The sequence below is a fragment of the Tachyglossus aculeatus genome, chromosome 7 (genome assembly GCF_015852505.1).
Source record: "Tachyglossus aculeatus isolate mTacAcu1 chromosome 7, mTacAcu1.pri, whole genome shotgun sequence".
In the NCBI taxonomy this organism is placed as follows: Eukaryota; Metazoa; Chordata; class Mammalia; order Monotremata; family Tachyglossidae; genus Tachyglossus; species Tachyglossus aculeatus.
The window spans coordinates 51,809,576-51,830,978 of NC_052072.1; the positions used below are offsets into that span (position 1 = coordinate 51,809,576).

Genomic DNA, 21,403 nt, shown 5'->3' on the forward strand with positions numbered 1-21,403 from the left:
AAATTAACCTTGTTCCAAGCCCGGATCATGTTCACTTTTACTCTGAATAGAAGGGTGACTGCCATTAATCTAAGGATATATTGGAGGGGCTTTGTTTTCCTCCTAATGTATTGAATTTACTTACCGGCTAGGGTGTTTCCTTGCCTGGTCATGCGATGGCAAAATTTCTGCTTTGTCTTTCCTCCTATTGTTGGCTTTCATCTCAAAGAATATATCTGCTTACTATTGTGCTTGTTATTGTGTCTCTATAGCATTGTATGTGTATGAATTATGTGCACAGTGGACAGGATACCTGAGAGGCAGAAGTGTCTATCAGCCAATATTGAGCTATCCTGACACTTTACATCACATATATATCCTAGGCTGTATGGATTGGGAAGGTCTTACCCAATGCTGTGTCGCTGCTGTGAACATGGGTAAAAAATTATTCTCACCCTCAGGTTTTCAGGGCTTATTGTGGATTGATTTGAATCGGGTCGAGTAGAGGTAAGAGGAAGCTTGAAGACATGTTTTCTGAGACCTGGGTTCTAATCCTGGCTCTGTCATCTGCTTCTTGGGTAACCTTAGACAAGTCCCTTGACTTCTGTATACTTCAGTTTCCTCGTCTATAAAATGAGAATAAGATATCTGCCCGCCTTATCCCTTAAGCGGTGAGCTTCTGGTGAGACAGAGACTGCGTGTGATGTGCTAATATCATATCTACCGCAGCATTTAGTGAAGTTCTTGGCATACATTAAAACACATTGAGTACACAGTAATTATTATTATTAATGACATTAGTAATAATAATAATAGTCTGAAGCCCCTGATTAGTGCTAAGAGCAAAGTTTTTGTACCTTCAGATCGTCACTGGTATTTACTGATTGTTGACAGTCAGGCCACTGTTTTGGTCTGTGAAATCAACTGGCAGTCATAAAAGTGTTGGCCTGTTTTTATTCATTAGAACCTACTGTGTGCTAGATGCGCCAGGTGGTGAGAAAGGTATTAGGATACTGATTCAGAAAAAGAGTTTGGCCTGTAGCAGGGCTCTTAATCTGAGGGTGGAGGAAAGGGGGAAAATAGAGAACCACCAGAAAAGAGATAAAGGGCAAAATCAGTGAAAAATAACAATTCAACAGCAGCAAGAAAAGCCCCAGTATTTTGCGGCTCCAAGACAGGGCCATCCTTGGGCTGAAAAAAATACAATTGAATGGGTGTGAAGATAGGCTTCAGTTTGTCTGTCTGGCCCGCTCCCACTTGGAATAATCAGCTAGTCAGTGGTATTTATTGAGTGCTTATCATGTGCAGAGCACTGTACTGAGCACTTGAGAGATTACAACACAGCAATACAAGAGACAAGAGCAATACAAGAGAGTATTTTGTTCCGTTGTCTCTCTCCCCCTTCTAGACTGTGAGCCCATTCTTGGTTAGGGACCATCTCTGTATGTTGCCGACTTGTACTTCCCAAGCTCTTAGTACAGTGCTCTGCACACAGTAAGCGCTCAATAAATATGATTGAATGAATGAGACACGTTCCCTGCCCACCATGAGTTTACAGTCTAGAGGATTCATTCATTCATTCAGTCGTATTTATTGAGCGCTTACTGTGTGCAGAGCGCTGTACTAAGCACTTGGGAAGTACAAGTTGGCAACATATAGAGACGGTCCCTACCCAACAGCGGGCTTACAGTCTAGAAGGGGGAGACAGACAACAAAACATATTAACAAAATAAAATAAATAGAATAATAAATATGTACAAGTAAAATAGAGTAATAAATCTGTAAAAACATACAGGTGCTGTAGGGAGGGGAAGGAGGTAGGGTGGGGATGGAGGGGGGACAAGGGGAAGAGGAAGGAGGGAGCTCAGTCTGGGAAGGCCTCCTGGAGGAGGTGAGCTCTCAGTAGGGTTTTGAAGGGAGGAAGAGAGCTAGCTTGGTGGATGTGTGGAGGGAGGGCATTCCAGGCCAGGGGGAGGACGTGGGCCGGGGGTCGACGGCGGGACAGGCGAGAACGAGGCACAGTGAGGAGGTTAGCGGCAGAGGAGTGGAGAGTTCAGGCTGGGCTGTAGAAGGAGAGAAGGGAGGTGAGGTAGGAGGGGGCGAGGGGATGGACAGCCTTGAAGCCGAGAGTGAGGAGTTTTTGCCTGATGTGTACGTTGATTGGTAGCCACTGGAGATTTTTGAGGAGGGGAATAACATGCCCAGAGTGTTTCTGCACAAAGATGATCCGGGCAGCAGCGTGAAGTATAGACTGAAGTGGAGAGAGACAGGAGGTTGGGAGAACAGAGAGGAGACTGATGCAGTAATCCAGTCGGGATAGGATGAGAGATTGAACCAGCAGTGTAGCGGTTTGGATGGAGAGGAAAGGGTGGATCTTGGTGATGTTGCGGAGGTGAGACCGGCAGGTTTTGGTGATGGATTGGATGTGTGGGGTGAATGAGAGAGCGGAGTCGAGGATGACACCAAGGCTGCGGGCTTGTGAGACGGAAAGGGTGGTAGTGCTGTCAACAGTGATGGGAAAGTCAGGGTGAGGGCAGGGTTTGGGAGGAAAGATAAGGAGTTCAGTCTTGGACATATTGAGTTTTCGATGGCGGGCAGACATCCAGATGGAGATGTCTTGAAGGCAGGAGGAGACACGAGCCTGAAGGGAGGGAGAGAGAGCAGGGGCAGAGATGTAGATTTGGGTGTCATCATCGTAGAGATGATAGTTGAATCCGTGGGAGCAAATGAGTTCACCGAGGGAGTGAGTGTAGATAGAGAACAGAAGGGGACCAGGAACTGACCCTTGAGGAACCCCTACAGTAAGGGGATGGGAGGGGGAGGAGGAGCGCACAAAAGAGACTGAGAATGAAAGGCCCGGACAGGTAAGAGAGGTAAGGATGAGATAAGGATGAGCTTAAGGTCTGGAGACAACACCCTGGGACTTGTGCTCTGGCCTGGGAGGCTGCAGCCAGCTTCTGTCCTTTCCGCTCACATGTGAGGACTCAGGGTTTGAAGTGGAGTCGGTGATGGAGTCGGTGATAGATAGCATCCTACCATATTTCAGAATTGGTATCTTCCAGGGCCTGGATGGAATGGGCTGGAAGGGGAATTTCCTGTTCTTAGACACCTTTATATTTCCAGTTTTTTGGATATTATTGATGCCTCCAAAATACTGAGTTGCAAACCCAAGGCTGTCCCTAGTCATGTACTGTTTTCGTTCAGTGATTATTATTTTGTATTTATGTATTTTTTTTTTACAAAGGCATCTCTGGAACATTTCTTTCAAAGAACCATCATCTCCAGTAGTGGATATTCATTACCATCTGGTATTAGTGTTGCTTTTGCTTCTGTTAATCATTTGTCCATTTTAACAGTAATAGTAGCATTTGTTGTGCACTTCCTATGTGCCAGGCACTGTACTGAGCACTGGGGTGGATACAAGCAAATCGGGTTGGACACCTAAGCGCTTTTAGTCACTTAGCCTTGTCTTTTGGATAATGTTGATTTATACTTTTTGAGGGGAAGGTGGGGAATGGAATGTGTGGTCTTAGAGGCCACCTAATTATTGGATGGTTCCTTTGTTATGTTTGTGGTTTAGTGTGCCTCTGCCTCAGCAACATTTGTGAAGACTACAGGCAGCTGGCATAAAGGGTCAAGGCCTTAAGAGAAAAGTTGCTTATTGCACTGTGGCAAGTTCATGTTCTGGGCCCATTTTTATACTTTGAGACTCTTCAGTGTCAGGAAAAGAGGAAGATTGGTGTGTTGAGTGGTGGTCTTGTGTGTCTCTACTGTTGCCTAAATAGGGTGGAAAGACTGCAGTTGAAATCATTTTAAAATGTAAATATCTCAGCAGCTTTTCATTTTTGTAAGCAAGCGGGCCCATAGGGTAGATGGCTCATGATCTCAGCCTTTAGCATTGTGTTTATTCTTAGCTAAAAGAACTTTTGTCTAATGCTTGGGGTGATGAAGGGATGACAATATCTGGAACAAGCCACAATTGTTTTTCAGTCTCAGAATGAAAGAAGCCTTGTTCCTTCACAGATCATCATCATCCCCATGTGTTGGTTTTCAGTCGAAAGCAAGTCCCAGTGTTTATGTCCGATCGAAGAGACTGATAGGAGAAAATAAGTTCGGAAATTCTGCTCCTCCTTTATTTTTGTTTTTTCAGTTTTCACCCAATCAATCATTCAGTCGTATTGGTTGAGCACTTTCTGTGTGCAGAGCACCGTACTAAGCTCTTGGGAGAGTATACTATAACAGAGTTGGAAGACACATTCCCTGCCTACAATGGGTTTATAGTCTAGAGAGCGAGAAAGACAGTAATATAAATGTCATTTATGGGAATGTACATAAGTGCTTAGGGACTGAGGGAGGGGTAAATTAAGGGTGCAAATCCTAGTGCAAGGATGATACAGAAGGAAGTGGGATAAGAAGAAATGAGGTGGTAGTTGGGGAAGGCCTCTTGGAGGAGATTTGCTTTTAATCAGTTTTTGCAAGTGGGGAGAGGGATTGTCTATCAGATATGAAGAGGGGGGCATTCCAGGCCAAAGGGAGGATGTAGACAAGGGGTCGGCAGCGAAATAGGCAAGATTGAGGTACAGTGAATAAGTTGGCATTAAAAGGAACAGAGTATCCGGGCTGGGTTGTTGTCGGAAATCAGGGAGGCAACGTAGGAGGGGGCCAAGGTGATTTAGTGCTTTAATGCCGTTGGTAAGGAGTTTCTGTTTAATGCGGAGGTGGACGGGAAGCCACTGTAGGGTCTTGAGGAGTGTGGAAACATGGACTGAACTTTTTTGTAGAAAAATGATCTGGGCAGCAGAGGCAGCATGGCCTAGTGGATAGAGCACTGGCCTGGGAGTAAGAAGGTCATGGGTTCTAATTGCGGCTCTGCCATTGTCTGTTGTGTGACCTTGGGCAAGTCACTTAACTTCTCTATGCCTCAGTTACCTCATCTGTAAAGTGAAGATTAAGACTGTGAGCCCCGTGTGGTACAGAGCTGTGTCCAACCCAGTTGTCTTATCTCTACCCCAGCGCTTAGAACAATGCCTAGCACATAGTAAGTGCTGAACAAAAACCATAATAATAATTATTATTAAGTATGGAGTGGAGTGGGAGTTGGGAGGTCAACAAGGAGGCTGGTGTGGTATTTAAGGTGGATTAGTGAGAAGCAGCGTGGCTCAGTGGAAAGAGCGTGGGCTTTGGATTCACGGGTTCAAATCCCAGCTCCTCCAATTGTCAGCTGTATGACTTTGGGCAAGTCACTTAACTTCCCTGTACCTCAGTTCCCTCATCTGTAAAATGGGGGTTAAGACTGTGAGCCCCCCGTGGGACACCTTGTAACCTCCCCAGCACTTAGAACAGTGCTTTGCATATGGTAAGCGCTTAATAAATGTCATTATTATTATTATTTATTATTAGGGTAAGTGCTTGTATTAACATAGCAGTTTAGATGAAGAGGAAAGAACAGATTTTAGCAGTGTTGTGAAGGTTGAACTAACAGAATCCTGAAGAACAGAATCCTGTCTCCGTCACTTATCTGTTGTGTGACCTTGGGCAAGTCACTTAACTGTGCCTCAGTTACCTCATCTGTAAAGTGGGGATTGAGACTGTGAGCCCCAAGTGGGACAGGGATTGTGTCCAACCCGATTTACTTGTATCTACCCCAGGAGGAAGGATGGAAGTGCCTCGCACGTAGTAAGCGCTTAATAAATACCATATAAAAAAATCAGTGGCAAATTGAATATTTGGGTTGAATGAAAGAGATGAGACGAGGATAACATCAAGGTTATGGGCTAATGAGACACGGAGGATGATAGCGCTGTCCACAGTAATGGGAGAGTCATGGGGCAGACAGGGTTTGGGGGGGAATATGAGGAGTTCTGTTTTGGACTTTTGAGGTATTGACGAGACAGTTGGCGAGATTTCCCGAAGGCAGGAGGACATCCAAGACTGCAGAGGAAGAGAGATCAGGGCTGGAGATGTACAGTTGGGAATCAACCACATACAGATGGTAATTGAAACCATAGGAGCAAAATGAGGTTTCTAAGGGAGTAAGTGTAGATGGGAGAAAAGACTGGGACCTAGAATTGAGTCTTGAGAAGCTCCTGACAGTTAAGGGGTGGGAAGCAGGGGCGGAGCCTGCAAAAGAGTCTGATTATGAGCTGCCAGAGGGATAGGAGGAAAATCAGGAGAGGAAAGTGTCAGTGAAGCCAAGATCGGATAATTTTTCCAGGACTGCCGAAGGCAGCTGAGAGGTCGAGGAGGATTAGGATGGAGTAGAGATCATTGGATTTAGCAAGAAGGAGCTCATTGGTGACCTTTGAGAGGCAGTTTCTGTGGAGTGAAGGGAGTGAAAGCCAGATTGGAGGGGGTCAAGGGGAGAATTGGAGGAGATGAGTGTTGATAGCTCACTCAAGGAGTTTGGAAAGGATGATAGGCGGGAGATGGGGTGACAGGTGGAAGTAGCCATGATGTCAAGACAGGGTTAGGAGAGATAGGGGAGACATGAGAATTAAATTAGGATTTAATTAGGATAGGGGAGGCATGAGAATATTTGAAAGCAGTGGGGAAGAAGCCATTGGAGAGTGAATGGTCGAAGTTGGCAATCACGGAGGTAAGAATGGGGGGGGCGAGCACTCTGATAAGGTCTGAAGGAGTGGAATTGGATGCTCAGGTGGAGGGGATGGATTTTGAGAAAAGGCAGATCGCCTATTAAAATACTGCTGGAAAAGATGGGAGAATTGAAGAAGGGGCAGGAGGAAGGATGGGTTGGAGAGGAATAGGGAGTTTTTAGGGCAGTCACCCCTTTTTTCCTTTATCTGCCAAGAGTGCGTAGACGAACATTCCACATGAATCCATAGCCTGATAGAAATTTGGACGTGGGAATTCTGGGGTTCATTGAAATTTCTGAGGCAACTGTGAGAGTCCCTGATTTGAACCAACTCGAGCAGGAGTGGACAGTGCCCCAGATTCATGCCAGAGGCTGGTGTCCTTGGTGCAATTCAAAACTGCCAGGAGTTGACGTTGGGGAAGGCTTCAGGTGGGAAAGAAGACATAGTGATCCAGGAGTCAGAGTCTCCCCATGGGGGAAAAGACTTCATGCTGCTTGGCGAGGAGAGGGGGCACTGGGGTTGAGCATGGAGATTCTTGGTTGGCTCTTCTCACAGTGTCCCGTGAATTAGTCAGTCAGTCAATCATATTTATTGTGCACTTACTGTGTGCACTGTACTAAGCATTTGAATGTGTTACAGTACAATGTAACAATATCACAGACATTCCCTGCCCACAGCGAGTTTACAGTCAAGAGTCATACAGTCATATTTATTGAGCTCTTACTGCGTGCAAAGCACCTGCTTAGGCACTTGGGAGACTACAGTGTGTTAGTAGACAACCCTGAAGGAAAGAAATGAAGAGTTCCGAGGGATTAAACTAGCTTGGTGAAGATCATGCTGAGCCAGCCTGCCAGACTCCCATTCCACCAGATCCAGTCATTTGTTCCCAAACTGAACTCTCTGGTTATTTACCTGAAACACAAGTCACCCTGAGTTGTTGGAGAAGTTTCCATCTTTCTTCTCTTTTAATGGGTTAAGGATAAAGGGAAGAGAAATGAGCGCTTAGAACAGTGCTTTGCACATAGTAAGCGCTTAATAAATACCATTATTATTATTATTATAATGAAGCATCAAAAAGTATCAAAGTCAGGGAGAAGTAGCTTTATTAAATGTAATTTCCTAACCTAGTCATTTAATCTGGACGCTAACAGAAGGAGAGGTTTTCATTTTTTTTTTGATCATCAAGTGATATTTGAGACTTTGTGAGGGCAGGGTAGAGGGCTATGGGTGTCCCATGCCTTAACGGCTTCACCACTTGGTGGCTGTGTGACCTTGGGCTAGTCACTTCACTTCTCTGTGCCTCAGGTACCTCATCTGTAAAATGGGGATTAAGACTGTGAGCCTCATGTGGGATGGGGGGATGTCCAATCTGATTGGTTCGGATCTACCCCAGTGCTTAGTATACTGCCTGAAACATAGTGAGCCCTTAACAAATACCATTAAAAAAACCCCCCAAAACCCCGTAGTATTTTAGTACTGATTAGTAAGAGTAACTGCAGGTAATTTTGATCACTGCAGCCTTCACTGGGGAGGGAATGATTCAGGTTTGCTGCCCATGCAGTGCCCTGTTAGTTTGTTTTTAAATTCTCCTCCCCTCACCCCGCCCCCCCCCAATCATTCCCAGCTACTATCTCAAATTAAATCCAATCTTTTAGAGCCGTGGAGGACCCACACATTCTGGCCAATCCTGCCAGGTGCTTTGACTAATTAAAATCTATTATAAACCAGCTACAAGCTGATAATATGTCGTTGGTGGGACGCAACTGGGGAGGAGGGGAGGAAAGGAATTTCATAATTCAACTTTCTAGGTCTTTGCTCCTCTGCCCCACCTGACTCTCACTTAATTTGTTGTGGTTCCTTTCAGTATCTTTTTTAAACACCTAACTGTTTTGGGCATTTTATCAGTTATTGTGTTTCTTGAGGAGAACCACCTGTTTGTGGTAGAGATGACTCTTGCAGGTGTGACCCTTGCTCCCTTTAATAAAAAAAAAGAAAAAGCACACTGTTTTGCCTGAGGCATTAATAAACCCTCCTCAGCCACTGCACATGGTAAAGCTTGACATTCTAACTAGATTTTCGCTCTCAAAAATGTGTAAAAGGTGAACAGTTGTAGACCCACCCAGATTCACAGGCCAAATGTGAGGGACACACAAAAAAGCAAACATTCCATAATTTTCTTGGACAATTCTGAAACGCTAAATGACCCGGACCCTGTTATTTCATCGATGGCGGCCTTCTGCCTGGACCGAATGATGTAGAAATGGTTGTCTCTTCCCAGGCAGATTGGGTGTAGAAATAAGTGCTTTGCTTACTGGATCTATTAAAGATGAAATTGCCATGGCTACACATTAACCACTGATGAATGCCAAAATTGTGTGATAAACTGAACTTCGTCCTACTGGCTCAGTTTGGGATTATATTTGACTAGCAGAAGGAGACCATTTGCAGAAGATGCAAAAGAATTCTACAGAAAGTAATACCAGGAGATTTTCCTCATGCAATTTTATAAGGGAAGGAATTTTATGAATGCTATAAACTGGAAAATATTGAATTAGGCAGTGACATTTCACAGTTTTTTCAATGGTATTACATTGTTTTAAGGGGTTTTTTTCAGTCTTTTAACTTTCTGAAATCCTAATTGGTTAAATTAAAACTTTTAATCCAAGTTTCACCAAATTGTCAGCAGTGTTGGTGTTCCCTTATGTATCTTTTTCCAATTCTGATACCTTCACTTTAGCCGTACTTGAATAATTCTCTAAAATATAAGTGATTTTGCTGTTAATTTTTTCTTGCATCTATTTCGGTAATAGTGGTTGGTTTATAAGTTTGTTTTCATTTCTCGGTAATCCTTCTATATTATAAATCAAAATATTTTTTAAATGAGCTGAAATTTGTTGCATGTGTGTGTAGTTGAAGTGATTGAGTCTCGTGAACAAATGAAAATGATCTTCACCGAGATGTTGCAGAATAAAGTTCCCAAGATTGAAGAGAAGCAGTGAAATGAGTCTAGTTTGATTGAAGGATGTTTTCTCAGAAGCATGGTCCCCCCCTGCTAATCAGAGAATAAAAATTATGGGACCATCAGCATCTGTAATGAATAGCCTCCACAAGGGCAACACTCTGATTTCCCAGAATTGAATCATAAAGGAAACTGGTGACAACTGCAAGTATTGCCAATGCTTTGTTGGCACTTTGAGGAATCAGACACCACTTGGCAAAGTCTTTTTGATGCCCATCTCACTGCATGCTGCACATTTTAACTGTAGCCTCTATATGCCTTTCATTGACTGTGAGCCCAATGAGAGTCACAGCCGGTGTCCGACATAACTATCTTGTATCTACCCTAGCGCTTAGAACAGTGCTTGACACACAGCAAGCACTTAACACATACCAGCATTGTCATGGGCCTGGTAGCAATTTTGGATTCATCCAACTAGCTGCAGGAGCCAGAGAGAAACATTTACCATAAGCAGTTGAATAGAAAATTTGCAAAAGAAAAGCAGTCAGAAACCATTGTTCTGGATGCACTTGAATCTCCCCACAGTGCTCTTATACCATCTTGCTCACGTACCCTAGCTGCTTTTAGTTTGCCTCACAGAGCTGAATTTTTGTAAGCGACTCCACCATATTGTCATTAAGTGGGAAGAAGATGGATATCTGTGTCATTTTTGTTATGAGCTGGTTTATTTATTGTAGCTTTTGCAGTAAGATTGACTGCCTTTGGACACCTGACAAGCACATGGAGGTGTCACATGTGGTGCAGCACACAAGCCAGTCCAAAATAACAAGGCGAGATTCTGCTGGGAAGAAAATGTGGATTTTAAGATAGCTCACTCTTTGTGAATTTTCTGTAAAATAGATCTTTTATCTTCTGGTTGGGCAACCAGAAATAGAACTTCGCTGCTGACTGACTATGTCTGTGCTTAAAAATAGTTAGGACACTTTTTTTTTTCCTTCATTTGATAGAAGTTGCTTCTAGTAAATTATCATTCTGAAATATTTTCACTGGGCTGCCAGCCACTCATGAAGCCAAATGCTTTTTTCTGTTCTCCAGATGGACTTTCTGGCCGAGACCAGCCAGTAGAGCTGCTAAATCCACCCCGAGTGAACCACATGCCTAGTACTGGTAAGTGAAAAACCATTCAGTGTGTTGTGTGCTGCGATGCCAGGAAAAAAGACCCGTTGAATATTCTGCCTCATGTGATTCCGTTAAGGGATGGGATGCTCTCCACCTAAAAGGAAAAGGCTGATCTTTTGCTCAGAGAGAATGGCATTTCAATTGTTGATTAAAAGATGTTGGCACTATTGTGCCTCTGAGTTGATGCTATTGTGTATGTAACTTCAATCGCTGCGAACACTTTATCTCCGGTAATTGAGTGCAGAAATGAATGGGTCTTATGGGCAGCATGGTCTAATTGAAGAAAAAAAAAATTGACTTCATAAAGTGCTTTGATAAAGTGGAAGTATTCTCTTGACTAACCCCCTTCCTTTTTTTTTTCCATCAGCTTATACTGAGTGAAACCTTTCTAGGACAGGATGTCTTTCTTTTGTTTTGTTGGGGTAACAGCTGAAGAAGCTTGAAGTGGCCGTGTTTGTTTGTTTTATGGTATTTGTTAAGCACTTAATTTGTGTCAAACATTGTGTTTTGAGGGTTGGTCTGGCCTCCCTATTAATGGTTCAGTGGTATTTACCTTCACGCTCTGCTCCCTTCATGTTGCACCAGATGCTCGATAATGCTGACTCACAACATGGAAGCAAACAAAATGGAATCCTTTTAACTTTGGCATCATTGGACATTCTTATCAATCAGTCAATCAGTGGTATTTATTGAGTGCTTTCTAAGTGCAGAGCACTGCACAAAGTGCTTGGGAGAGAACAATACAGCAGAATTAGCAGACACGTTCTCTGCCCATATGGGGCTAACAGTCTAGAGGGATTCTCACTCTCTCTATTGTCTTTTGAAAGAAATAAATTCAACCTATGAACAAGGACAAAGCCTTTATAAGGTAAGCTGTGTTTCTCACCAAGTACAATGATTCGCTAGCTTTTATCAAGGACACCTGACCAGACCTTCATATATTTAATATATAGAGTTGTCTTTTTGTATTCAAAGAAGACACCATTGATGGTGAAGTTCCCAGTCAAGTGTGAATGCGGCTTAAAGAGTCAGTTGAGTGCTTACTGTGTGCACAGCACTGTACGAAGCGCTTGGGAGAGTACAATATGACAAAATTGGCAGGCACGTTCCCGGCTCACAAGACCCTTAATCTAGAAGGGATGCATATTTCTTTCATGTCCCTTCAGTCCCGCCTTTAAAATCCTCTCCATCTCATCCATTCACTTGAGCATCTCCAGCACATTTTGGGGTTAAGGTGAAAAGAAGAGAAATTTGGAGTAGGTTATAATAAATGAACGTTGCTCCTGATTTTTGTTTTCTTTCACAGTTTGTTTCCCTAGGGTTTTGTTTTTATTTGAAGAGCAACTTCTTACTGTAATTCAAACATTGTATTTGAGTGAAACCCGTCCGAGGCCAAAGGATGGGCATACTGTTTAGGCCTCTCATAGTGTCTTCCAAAAATGGATAAAAGTGGGGTGCTATTGTGGTTGGCTATTTCCAGTAGTCTTGCATGGTAGTGCAAGATTGGGAATTGGGATGAGGAATTGGGAATCCTGAGGATGAAGCAGTGCATGTGGGTACATCTTAGCAAAAATGGACGCATTATGAATGTATTCTGGCATCTCTTCAGAAGGCTAGAGCATTTAATACACCACACCCACAATGGGGCTTTGACTGGAACATTTTCCCCTTCTTTCTCTCTGTCTCTCCGGCTCTGAATTTGGCTGGTAAATGTGCTGAATTAGAGTTAATAGGTTGGGTGGTGGGGTCCTTCTGCTAGCTGCTTCACTAAATTTACAGTGTAAGCTTAACAAAATCACTTAATTACCTCTTTGCAACTAGGTTCTTATTGGAAAAGAAGGAGCTAGTGCTTTCGCCCAGCAGTTCTTACCCATATTCATAGCGTTAGGTGTCATGCTTTGTGTTGAGGAAATTTAAATAAGGATGAGGCACAAAACACTTGGTAAGTAGATGTAAGGTTTTTTTTCCCCTGCCTATAAGTACAAAGATGATAGTGTTACATAAGTATGTTTTGTGTATATATGCCACAGTGTGTAGGTTGTGCAATTTCCTTTATCAACCCATTATTTCAGCTATTTAAAATTTCAGTTCTCAAAAATATGGTGCTGAATAGTCTACGCAGAGATGTAAATCTCAGAACATACAGTAAGTTTTAACACTAATAAGAAAATCATTTCTTTTAAAAGCCATGTTTATGATGCCAGAGTAGAAATACTTTTATGTAAAGTAGTCTTCCTGTCACTGCACATTTTATTGCTCATTTTGTAACAATTGAAAGTAATCTTAAGCAATTTCTGAACTCTTAGAAATATGAAAACAAGATGATGTCTATAATTTGCGGGAATAACTCCAACATGCACCATGGGAAACGTGTTCCTTTAACATAAAAGCTTTTACTTAAGGTTGCACAATTGTGCAGACTGGCACTAATTATCCCACCATCGATCAGTTCTACTTTTCTCGCTGTTCCCTGTTGCAAATAGGGTTGCACTCAACACATTATACTCCTGGAAATGGAAAACTCTGAGATCGGTAGTGGTGAGGTTGGTAGGTAGGCAATTTCATACAGTTCAGTTAGTTATGCTTTATTAGTTAAAACAAGAAACCCATTTAATATGAAAGTGAAAGCCTTGATTTTCACCCCCTTTTTGTCCATCTCTGTGTCCTTTGAATTAAAAATGATGCTACAGAATATATTTGCACCGGATTTTCCATCATCTTGGAGTGCATGCTCTTGAGTTATTCACACCATCCATTCTCTCCTGCCTCTTTGCTATACAATTTTGGGGGAGGGGCTGACTTTCTCTCTGAAACCTGGTTCATAAAGCCTCTTAAAAACAATCGAGATTATTTCTTGCCTCTCAAGCTGAGCCAGCCTCCTCGTTCCAAGTGACTCCATAATTAGCTTCTTGGAGATTTGAGCAGGCTGGCACTTTATTCTATGTCCTCTCCCTCTCCATTAGGCTACTGCATAAGTGCCCCTGCCTTCAAGGTGAATGAGATTTTAAAGTAACTTTAAAAGCGATTTCAGGGGGGGAAAAATACCTCTGAAGGGGACTGAAGATGTTCTCTGGTAGTTTTTTGTGGCTCCGTTAAACTCAGCAAATTTCACTACATATCAGCTTTGATCATCTCTCCACTGAGGTTGGGTGATATTGGACTCCACTTTTCCACCTGCAAATCATGGTTTTTCAATTGTTCATTTTAAAATGCCTAGGAGAGTGAAAATTTCATTCAAATGGTAGGCCTACAAGTTTGGACATGAAAATGGTACATTTCCAAATGGAAATAAATCAGTCATTTCAAGTTATCCAGCTGAAAGCACATATATATATATATATATGTGCTTTCATATTTATTACTCTATTTATTTATTTATTTATTTTACTTGTACATTTCTATCCTACTTATTTTATTTTGTTGGTATGTTTGGTTCTGTTCTCTGTCTCCCCCTTTTAGACTGTGAGCCCACTGTTGGGTAGGGACTGTCTCTATGTGATGCCAATTTGTACTTCCCAAGCGCTTAGTACAGTGCTCTGCACATAGTAAGCGCTCAATAAATACGATTGATTGATTGATATATATATATATATATATATATATATATGCACACATACAAATATCTCAAATGTAGCAAAATTTCCTTGCTTTCTGTAACAATTAGATTTAATTTCCAATAAATCAAAAAATCAAAAGGGCTGGAGGTCAAAGTTAATCTTGCTCCTGTTTAGGATTCTGGGAGGGTCACATCACCACTTGTTTTTGCTGTCCAAAGACAGACTCTGGATACTGGTTAGAAACTTCCTTCACAAACATGCCAGTTCCCCCTTGGGTGAGTTTTCATTGCAGGGTAAATTCAGCCTTTGACTTTCTTCCTATCTGGGTCTTTTATAATGAAGTAGCTTCCGTATCAGGACTTCATGACTGGAGTGTTTTAAGTCATAGAAACATAGCATTAGAAAAGACTTAAAGAGACTGTCTCATCTGTCCTGCCTTTTGGAAAGAAAACACCCAGGAATTTTTTTGTGCTGGCTATTAATTCACACCCCCCTCAGCAGCCAACCACCATCAGTCATATATATATATATATATCTCATGCCTGTGCCAAAATGAAAAAAAAATGAGCAAAGATTTCAAATTCACATTTTCACATCAGTAAATGTAGTGTGATTAGAAAAGCTCTGAATATGCAGAATTTGTACTTTGCTTTTATCCTTAGATATGGAGGAGGTGATGAAAAACTTGAACGTGTGAAGAGAAATTTAAAGAATCATTGGCATCTTTAATCAGTAAATGGTTCTTAATGCCTCTAGCTTTTCTAAAAGTAGCATTCTTGTATTGTGAACTGAAAATAGGTGATTAATTTTTCAGAGGAGTTGGTCTTGGACTGATTTTTTTTAAGGACATAATTTTGATTTCAGAAGGGAGATCTATTAGGCAACTTAGTTCTACTTGGTTCTGTTTCCTCATAACCATGTTATGACAGCCTTTTTATTCTTTGACCAATGATTTGTTGGTATAAGGAGCACACTTGGGAGAGACTACATTTCTTTCAGATAAAGAAAAGATGTGCCAAAAATACTTATATGTGACTCTTTCTTCCATATTCCACTCTCCCTATAATGCCTATTACTATCAAGGACTCAGTTATAGAATTGCAGGACAGTTTATACTTACCGTGAAGGCTTCCAAGAGGTCTTTCCCTACTAAACCTTCATTTTTTCTTCTCCCACTTCCTTCTGCCTCACCATGATTTGCTCCCTTTGTACCCACTCTCTTCTGTCCCTCAGCCCCACAGCACTTGTGTACATATCCTTAATTTATTTATTTATACTAATGTCTGTCTCCCCTTCTAGACTGTAAGTTTGCTGTAGACAGGGAATGTGTCTGTTTTATTGTTATATTTTACTCTCTTAGTACAGTACTCTGCACACAGTACGTGTTCAATGATTATAATCGATTGATTGATTTTTAAAGCCTATGGGTGGCTCAGTTTGACTTTTGGAAAACAACTACAGTTATTCCTTCATCCCCAAGTATAAGCTCTGACAGTACTTATATGCTTCAAATGCAGTAGCAGAGATTGACAAAATTTAACCCTTAAGCCTGAAGTAGTCTTCCTGTTTCATAAATATGAAGAGATTATTTTGGTCATTTCTGAATGAGTCCTTTAAAATCGCAAATCAATACAAAATGTTGAGTTAAACTGGGAGATTTTAAAGCTACAACAGCCTCTTCATCTCTACATACCTTTGTAAAATAATGTCTGGCAAGACGTTGGTTGGAAAGTTTTAAAAAATTACCCTCAACTGCCTACAGAAGCAGCATGGCATCATGGATAAAACATGGTCCTGGGAGTCAGAAGGTCATGGGTTCTAATCCTGGCTCCACCACTTGTGTGCTGTGTGACCTTGGGCAAGTCACGTAACTTCTCTATGCCTCAGTTACCTCATCCAGAAAATTGGGGATTGAGATTGTGAGCTCCACATGGGACAGGGACTGTGTCCAACCCATCCCAGCGCTTTGTACTGTGCCTTACACATCGTAAGCAGGTAACAATTACCATAATAATAATAATAATAATAGTTATCATTATTGTTATTATTATTATTATTATTATTATTATTGCAGTATTGATTGGGAACACAGACTAATCTGCATTCTGTTACTTTAGAATATTGGCCCTTGTAATTACGTCTTGAAGTACCCAGTATCTTTCACACTTTAGGACTAACATTTAGCAGCCTATTTATAGAATATCAATCAATCAATCAATCGTATTTATTGAGCGCTTACCGTGTGCAGAGCACTGTACTAAGCGCTTGGGAAATACAAGTTGGCAACATATAGAGACGGTCCCTACCCAACAGTGGGCTCACAGTCTAGAAGGGGGAGACAGAGAACAAAACCAAACATATTAACAAAATAAAATAAATAGAATAGATATGTACAAGTAAAATAAATAAATAAATAGAGTAATAAATATGTCCAAACATATATACATATATACAGGTGCTGTGGGGAAGGGAAGGAGGTAAGACAGGGGGATGGAGAGGGGGACGAGGGGGAGAGGAAGGAGGGGGCTCAGTCTGGGAAGGCCTCCTGGAGGAGGTGAGCTCTCAGTAGGGCCTTGAAGGGAGGAAGAGAGCTAGCTTGGCGGATCTGTGGAGTAGCTATATAATTAAACTCAGAAGTTACATATGGAGCCATATGTACCATCATACAAAATGAGGACTAATTGTCTTTTTCTTAAAAACAAAAACAAACTGATCAAGAAGGTGGGCATGGAAAACACTTCCCAGCTTTCCAAGAGCCCACTGCACTTGAAAACATATACTTCTTTCTTTGTAATCAGAAGGAGCAATTGGAAAACAAAGCATGTTAGCATTTCTGTATTCACCACAGATATCTTAAGAGGTGGAACAGGAATTCAATTTCAGTCCGTAATAGGCTAGTGTTAGGTTGTTTGGAAGGGATCTAGTTTGTCTCTATGGAGCTGCTTTTAAACGGATGCATATATGCTTCCTTTTTTCACACACATGCATTCTCAAATATACACCTGTTGTGAGTATTTTCACAACTGTAATTAAGGTTTCATATTTTTGGTGTGGGTTGCATCTTGTTAAGTAAGCAGCTAGTTTCAGCTTGGGTTTCATCAATTATAAGGCTAGTCAATGATATCTAGATGAAACATTGAAGAAATTGCTCCTAATTAAGGAACTCACCTGCAGCACAAACCAAAAGTATGAAGCCTTTAAATACATTACATAATATACTATTAATAGTCCATTTTCAATCTTGTGTGTTTCAGGGGGTTATAACGGAAAGATGATAATCTTAAATTCTGTTATGCAAACTGAACCTGATTGGAGATTAGCTCACATAATTATAAATAAAACTTTCAGGCACCAGAAGAATTTCACTTAAGTATCTGGGCAAGCTAACCAAATTCAATTTTGTTATCAAAATACCTGAAATTTAATCTAGTCTTATCTGAAGCAGTTGTTCTTCAAGAACACCTGTTTACATTATGCCTTTTGGATAAACTACAATTGTGGAATTAGACAACAATTGACAAAGCTTACCAGGATGTAGTACATTGCAGTGTTGGAAGAAACAGTTCTGTGCAGGTGTTTGGTGTTGATGTAGCATAGGTGTGAAATTTGGTATGAGTTTTCATAAACTTGAGTCCTCAGTTGCATTTATTGAGTGTTTACTGTTTGCAGTGCACTATACTAAGTGCTTGGAGGATACAGTAGCTACATCAGGCTAGATGAGCTCCTCAGTGCCACATATGTTCTATATTTAAAATCAGAAAGTAAGGCAGAAACATAAACAATGAAGTTCTGAAATGCCCATTCACCCACTAGCACCGAACCAAATGATGGTGGTGTTTTTACAGCCAAACACCTCTGAATGGCAATCCCAAAACAGGGCAACCATAAATGTGGAAGGTAGAAGGAATATTTTCGACAAAATACTGCTTAATCACTTCGATGGTCACCCTACCCTGGGCCCCACAGCACCTGTGCATGTATCTATAGTCTGACGTTTCTCCTTTCTGCAGCAACTTATTTTAATGTATTTCATCCTCTCTGAAATCTGAAGTCTTTGTGGGCAAGGATCGTGTCTACCAACTGTCTTGGAGTGTACTCTCCCAAGCACTTAGCGTAGTACTCTGTACACATTAAGCACTCAATAAATTCCCTTGATTGAATGAAACAAAACCTAGTAATGTGGTGTACCTGTGGTCTGCTAGGAGATAGCAGTGGAGGATGGGTTGGCTTGTAGCCAGAGATGGGGTGATGAGTAGAACAGGAGCTTTGAGAAGATCACAGCACAGAGGAAGAAACAAAATGGCAAGGGGTCATCTCTTCTACGTACTCTTGTTATGGAAGAAGTAGTCGGCTACACATCAGGCTTCATATGCGCTATCAATCTCACTCTCTGCAGGGCCATTTTTAGACTTTGAAGGACAGCTAGTGTAATTTGGCCTAAGTACATAAATTAGATAGAGATGAGAACAAGTGCCTCTGAATGAATTCTAAACTCCTTTATCTTTCCAAGGGTTTACAGTGCTGCCTGGGAAATGCAGCTTAAAAAAAGGGCAAATGTTCACGTGTTTGAAGGGGAAGAAAATATGTTAAAATGGAACAGCGTCTCCAAAAGAACTAAAGTTGATGTCGGGCCTTAGCTGCAATTCTTTGTCTCCTCAGTCTAAGAAGCTTGTTTGATTTCTTCACCACTGCAGGGATTAAAAGCATTTCTTGCAGTGCCTCTTGAATTTAGAAACAGGAACTGTTTGAGGTTAGCCATAGACTGAAACCTGCAGAACCTCTTGGGACATTTTTCTGAGAGGAAGTCTAGTGTATATGCAAACATTAAGGTTTTTGTATTGGTAGAGAGAGCTTTCATGACCTAATATTCAGTGACACAGCGCATTATCAATTAGTTTATTAAATTACTTTTCATCATAGCAATTCTTGACACTTATTTGAAACTCTTTCACAAATTGATTTAAAAATATTAATTAAAAGCCTGGATTCATTTTGGGTTTTTTTTTTTTTGGATAGTGCAGGCTCATTGTGGGCAGGATATGTATCTACCAACTTTGTTGTATTGTGCTGTCGCCAACATTTACTATTGTACAGTGCTCTACACACAGTAAGTGCTCAATAAATACCATTGATTGACTGTAGACTAGACTGTTAGCTTGATGTGGGCAGGGAGTGTGTCTGCTAACTCTGTTGTATTCTACTCTACCAAGCGCTTAGTACAGTGCTCTGCACAAAGTGCTCAATTAGTACCATTGATTGGTTGATTGAAAGTTAAAGCAGTCTCTTCTGGCTATGGTGGCTTTGGAAAGTATAGCCTCTGAACTCCCAGGTAAATTTAAGATGAGGAAAGAAATCTCATGATAAACATGTTTCCCTTGAAAAGTCCAACTGACCCCATCAAAAGGGCATTGGAGATGATGAACTGTAGCCCCAAGACAAGGAGAAAAGCCTAGGGAGATGTTCCAACTTTTGGATCTCCTCTTATCCCTTCTCTGAAGCCAGCAGTAAAGTATATCACTTTGAGAAGAGTGTTTGCTTAAAGTGATTTCCTTTATATGCATTCATTTATACTGCCTCTTCTCTTAAAACTAAAGACAACTTGAGATCAGTGTCCATGACTGTGTTTAACTGGTAGTCACTGCATCTACATATATAATATATTAGCTGCAGAGCTTATTAATTATAATAATGATAACTGTGGTAATTGCTAAGTGCTTACTATGTGCCAAACACTGAACTAGGCACTAGGGTGAATACAAGAGCATCTGGCCAGACACAGACTCTGTCCTACATAGGACCTAAAGTATGAGTACGAGGGAGAAGATGTATCGAATCCCCATTTTACAGATGAGGAAGGTTAGGTGCAGAGAAGTTTAGGTAAGTGACTTGCTGGAGGTGACCCAGCAGATCATCATCATCATCATCAATCGTATTTATTGAGCACTTGCTATGTGCAGAGCACTGTACTAAGCGCTTGGGAAGTACAAATTGGCAACATATAGAGACAGTCCCTACCCAACAGTGGGCTCACAGTCTAAAAGGGGGAGACAGAGAACAAAACCAAACATACTAACAAAATAAAATAAATAGAATAGATATGTACAAATAAAATAAATAAATAAATAAATAGAGTAAAAAAATATGTACAAACATATATACATATATACAGGTGCTGTGGGGAAGGGAAGGAGGTAAGATGGGGGGATGGAGAGGGGGACGAGGGGGGAGAGGAAGGAAGGGGCTCAGTCTGGGAAGGCCTCCTGGAGGAGGTGAGCTCTCAGCAGGGCCTTGAAGGGATAAGTGGCCAGGTCCTCTGATTCCCACGCCTGCGCCCTTTACATTGCTGCTTCCCCCAAACTGTTTGGTGTTAGTACAGCAGGTGCTTAAGAGGTACATTAATTCCACTGGACCACCTCTGAACCATCTGATAGCTTGAGTACCACCCTAACTATTCCCTACCCACTTACTCCCAGACAGTGACTTAGGTGCTGGAAGAACAGAGCCCAGCATTTTTAAATGACTGCCCAGGAGAGCAATTCAGTGAAACACTCCACAGTCAGAGATGAAACTTGATGTGTATGTGCCCTACAACTGCTAACTATTGGATCAAAATCTTCTACACAGTGGATTCCAAAGGAAGACTCTGTATTCTCATTGGTATGATCTGAACTAGGACTACAGATTTGCAGGTCTGTCTCTGGGAGGATGTACAAAGATTCATTGTTGGGAAAGAAATGTTGTAGACGTTTGTGAGCATGTGGAAAAGGTTGAGAGCAAGGTTGGGAGAGAATTAGCATTGGCCCTTACTGGACCCCCTACGGCGATTTGACAAAAAACGCCTGATCCGGTGCCATATTTAGTTCAATCACTTTGCCACATTGCCGGTTAGCGATGGAATGCTCCCATTTTACTTGTGCAATCATCTTTCCCTATCCAATTTCTTAATGTGGCTCTGTAACCCGGGCCCATTTTCCTAATCAGTCTACGTTAACTTTTCCAGTGCTCGAGGGAGCAAAAGATAAAGAGCTTTCGGTGGAAATTAGATTGTTTAGGTTATTTATATTTATCAGAAGTTGTTCCACACCATTAAGTTTAATATCGTTGTTATTATAGGCCCACAGAATTATGAACAGCTT

The 21,403-nt window shown here is 41.5% G+C and overlaps 1 protein-coding gene across 6 annotated transcripts in view; it reads left to right on the plus strand.

The window, feature by feature from the left end:
* The window catches only part of HDAC4 (histone deacetylase 4), a 510,642-nt gene that overhangs the window by 207,733 nt on the left and 281,506 nt on the right, over positions 1-21,403 (plus strand). For all 6 annotated transcript variants that reach the window (XM_038748724.1, XM_038748726.1, XM_038748725.1 and 3 more), the window contains one exon: positions 10,627-10,698. In XM_038748724.1, the coding sequence (XP_038604652.1) occupies positions 10,627-10,698 (72 nt within the window). The remainder of the gene's footprint in view (positions 1-10,626; positions 10,699-21,403) is intronic.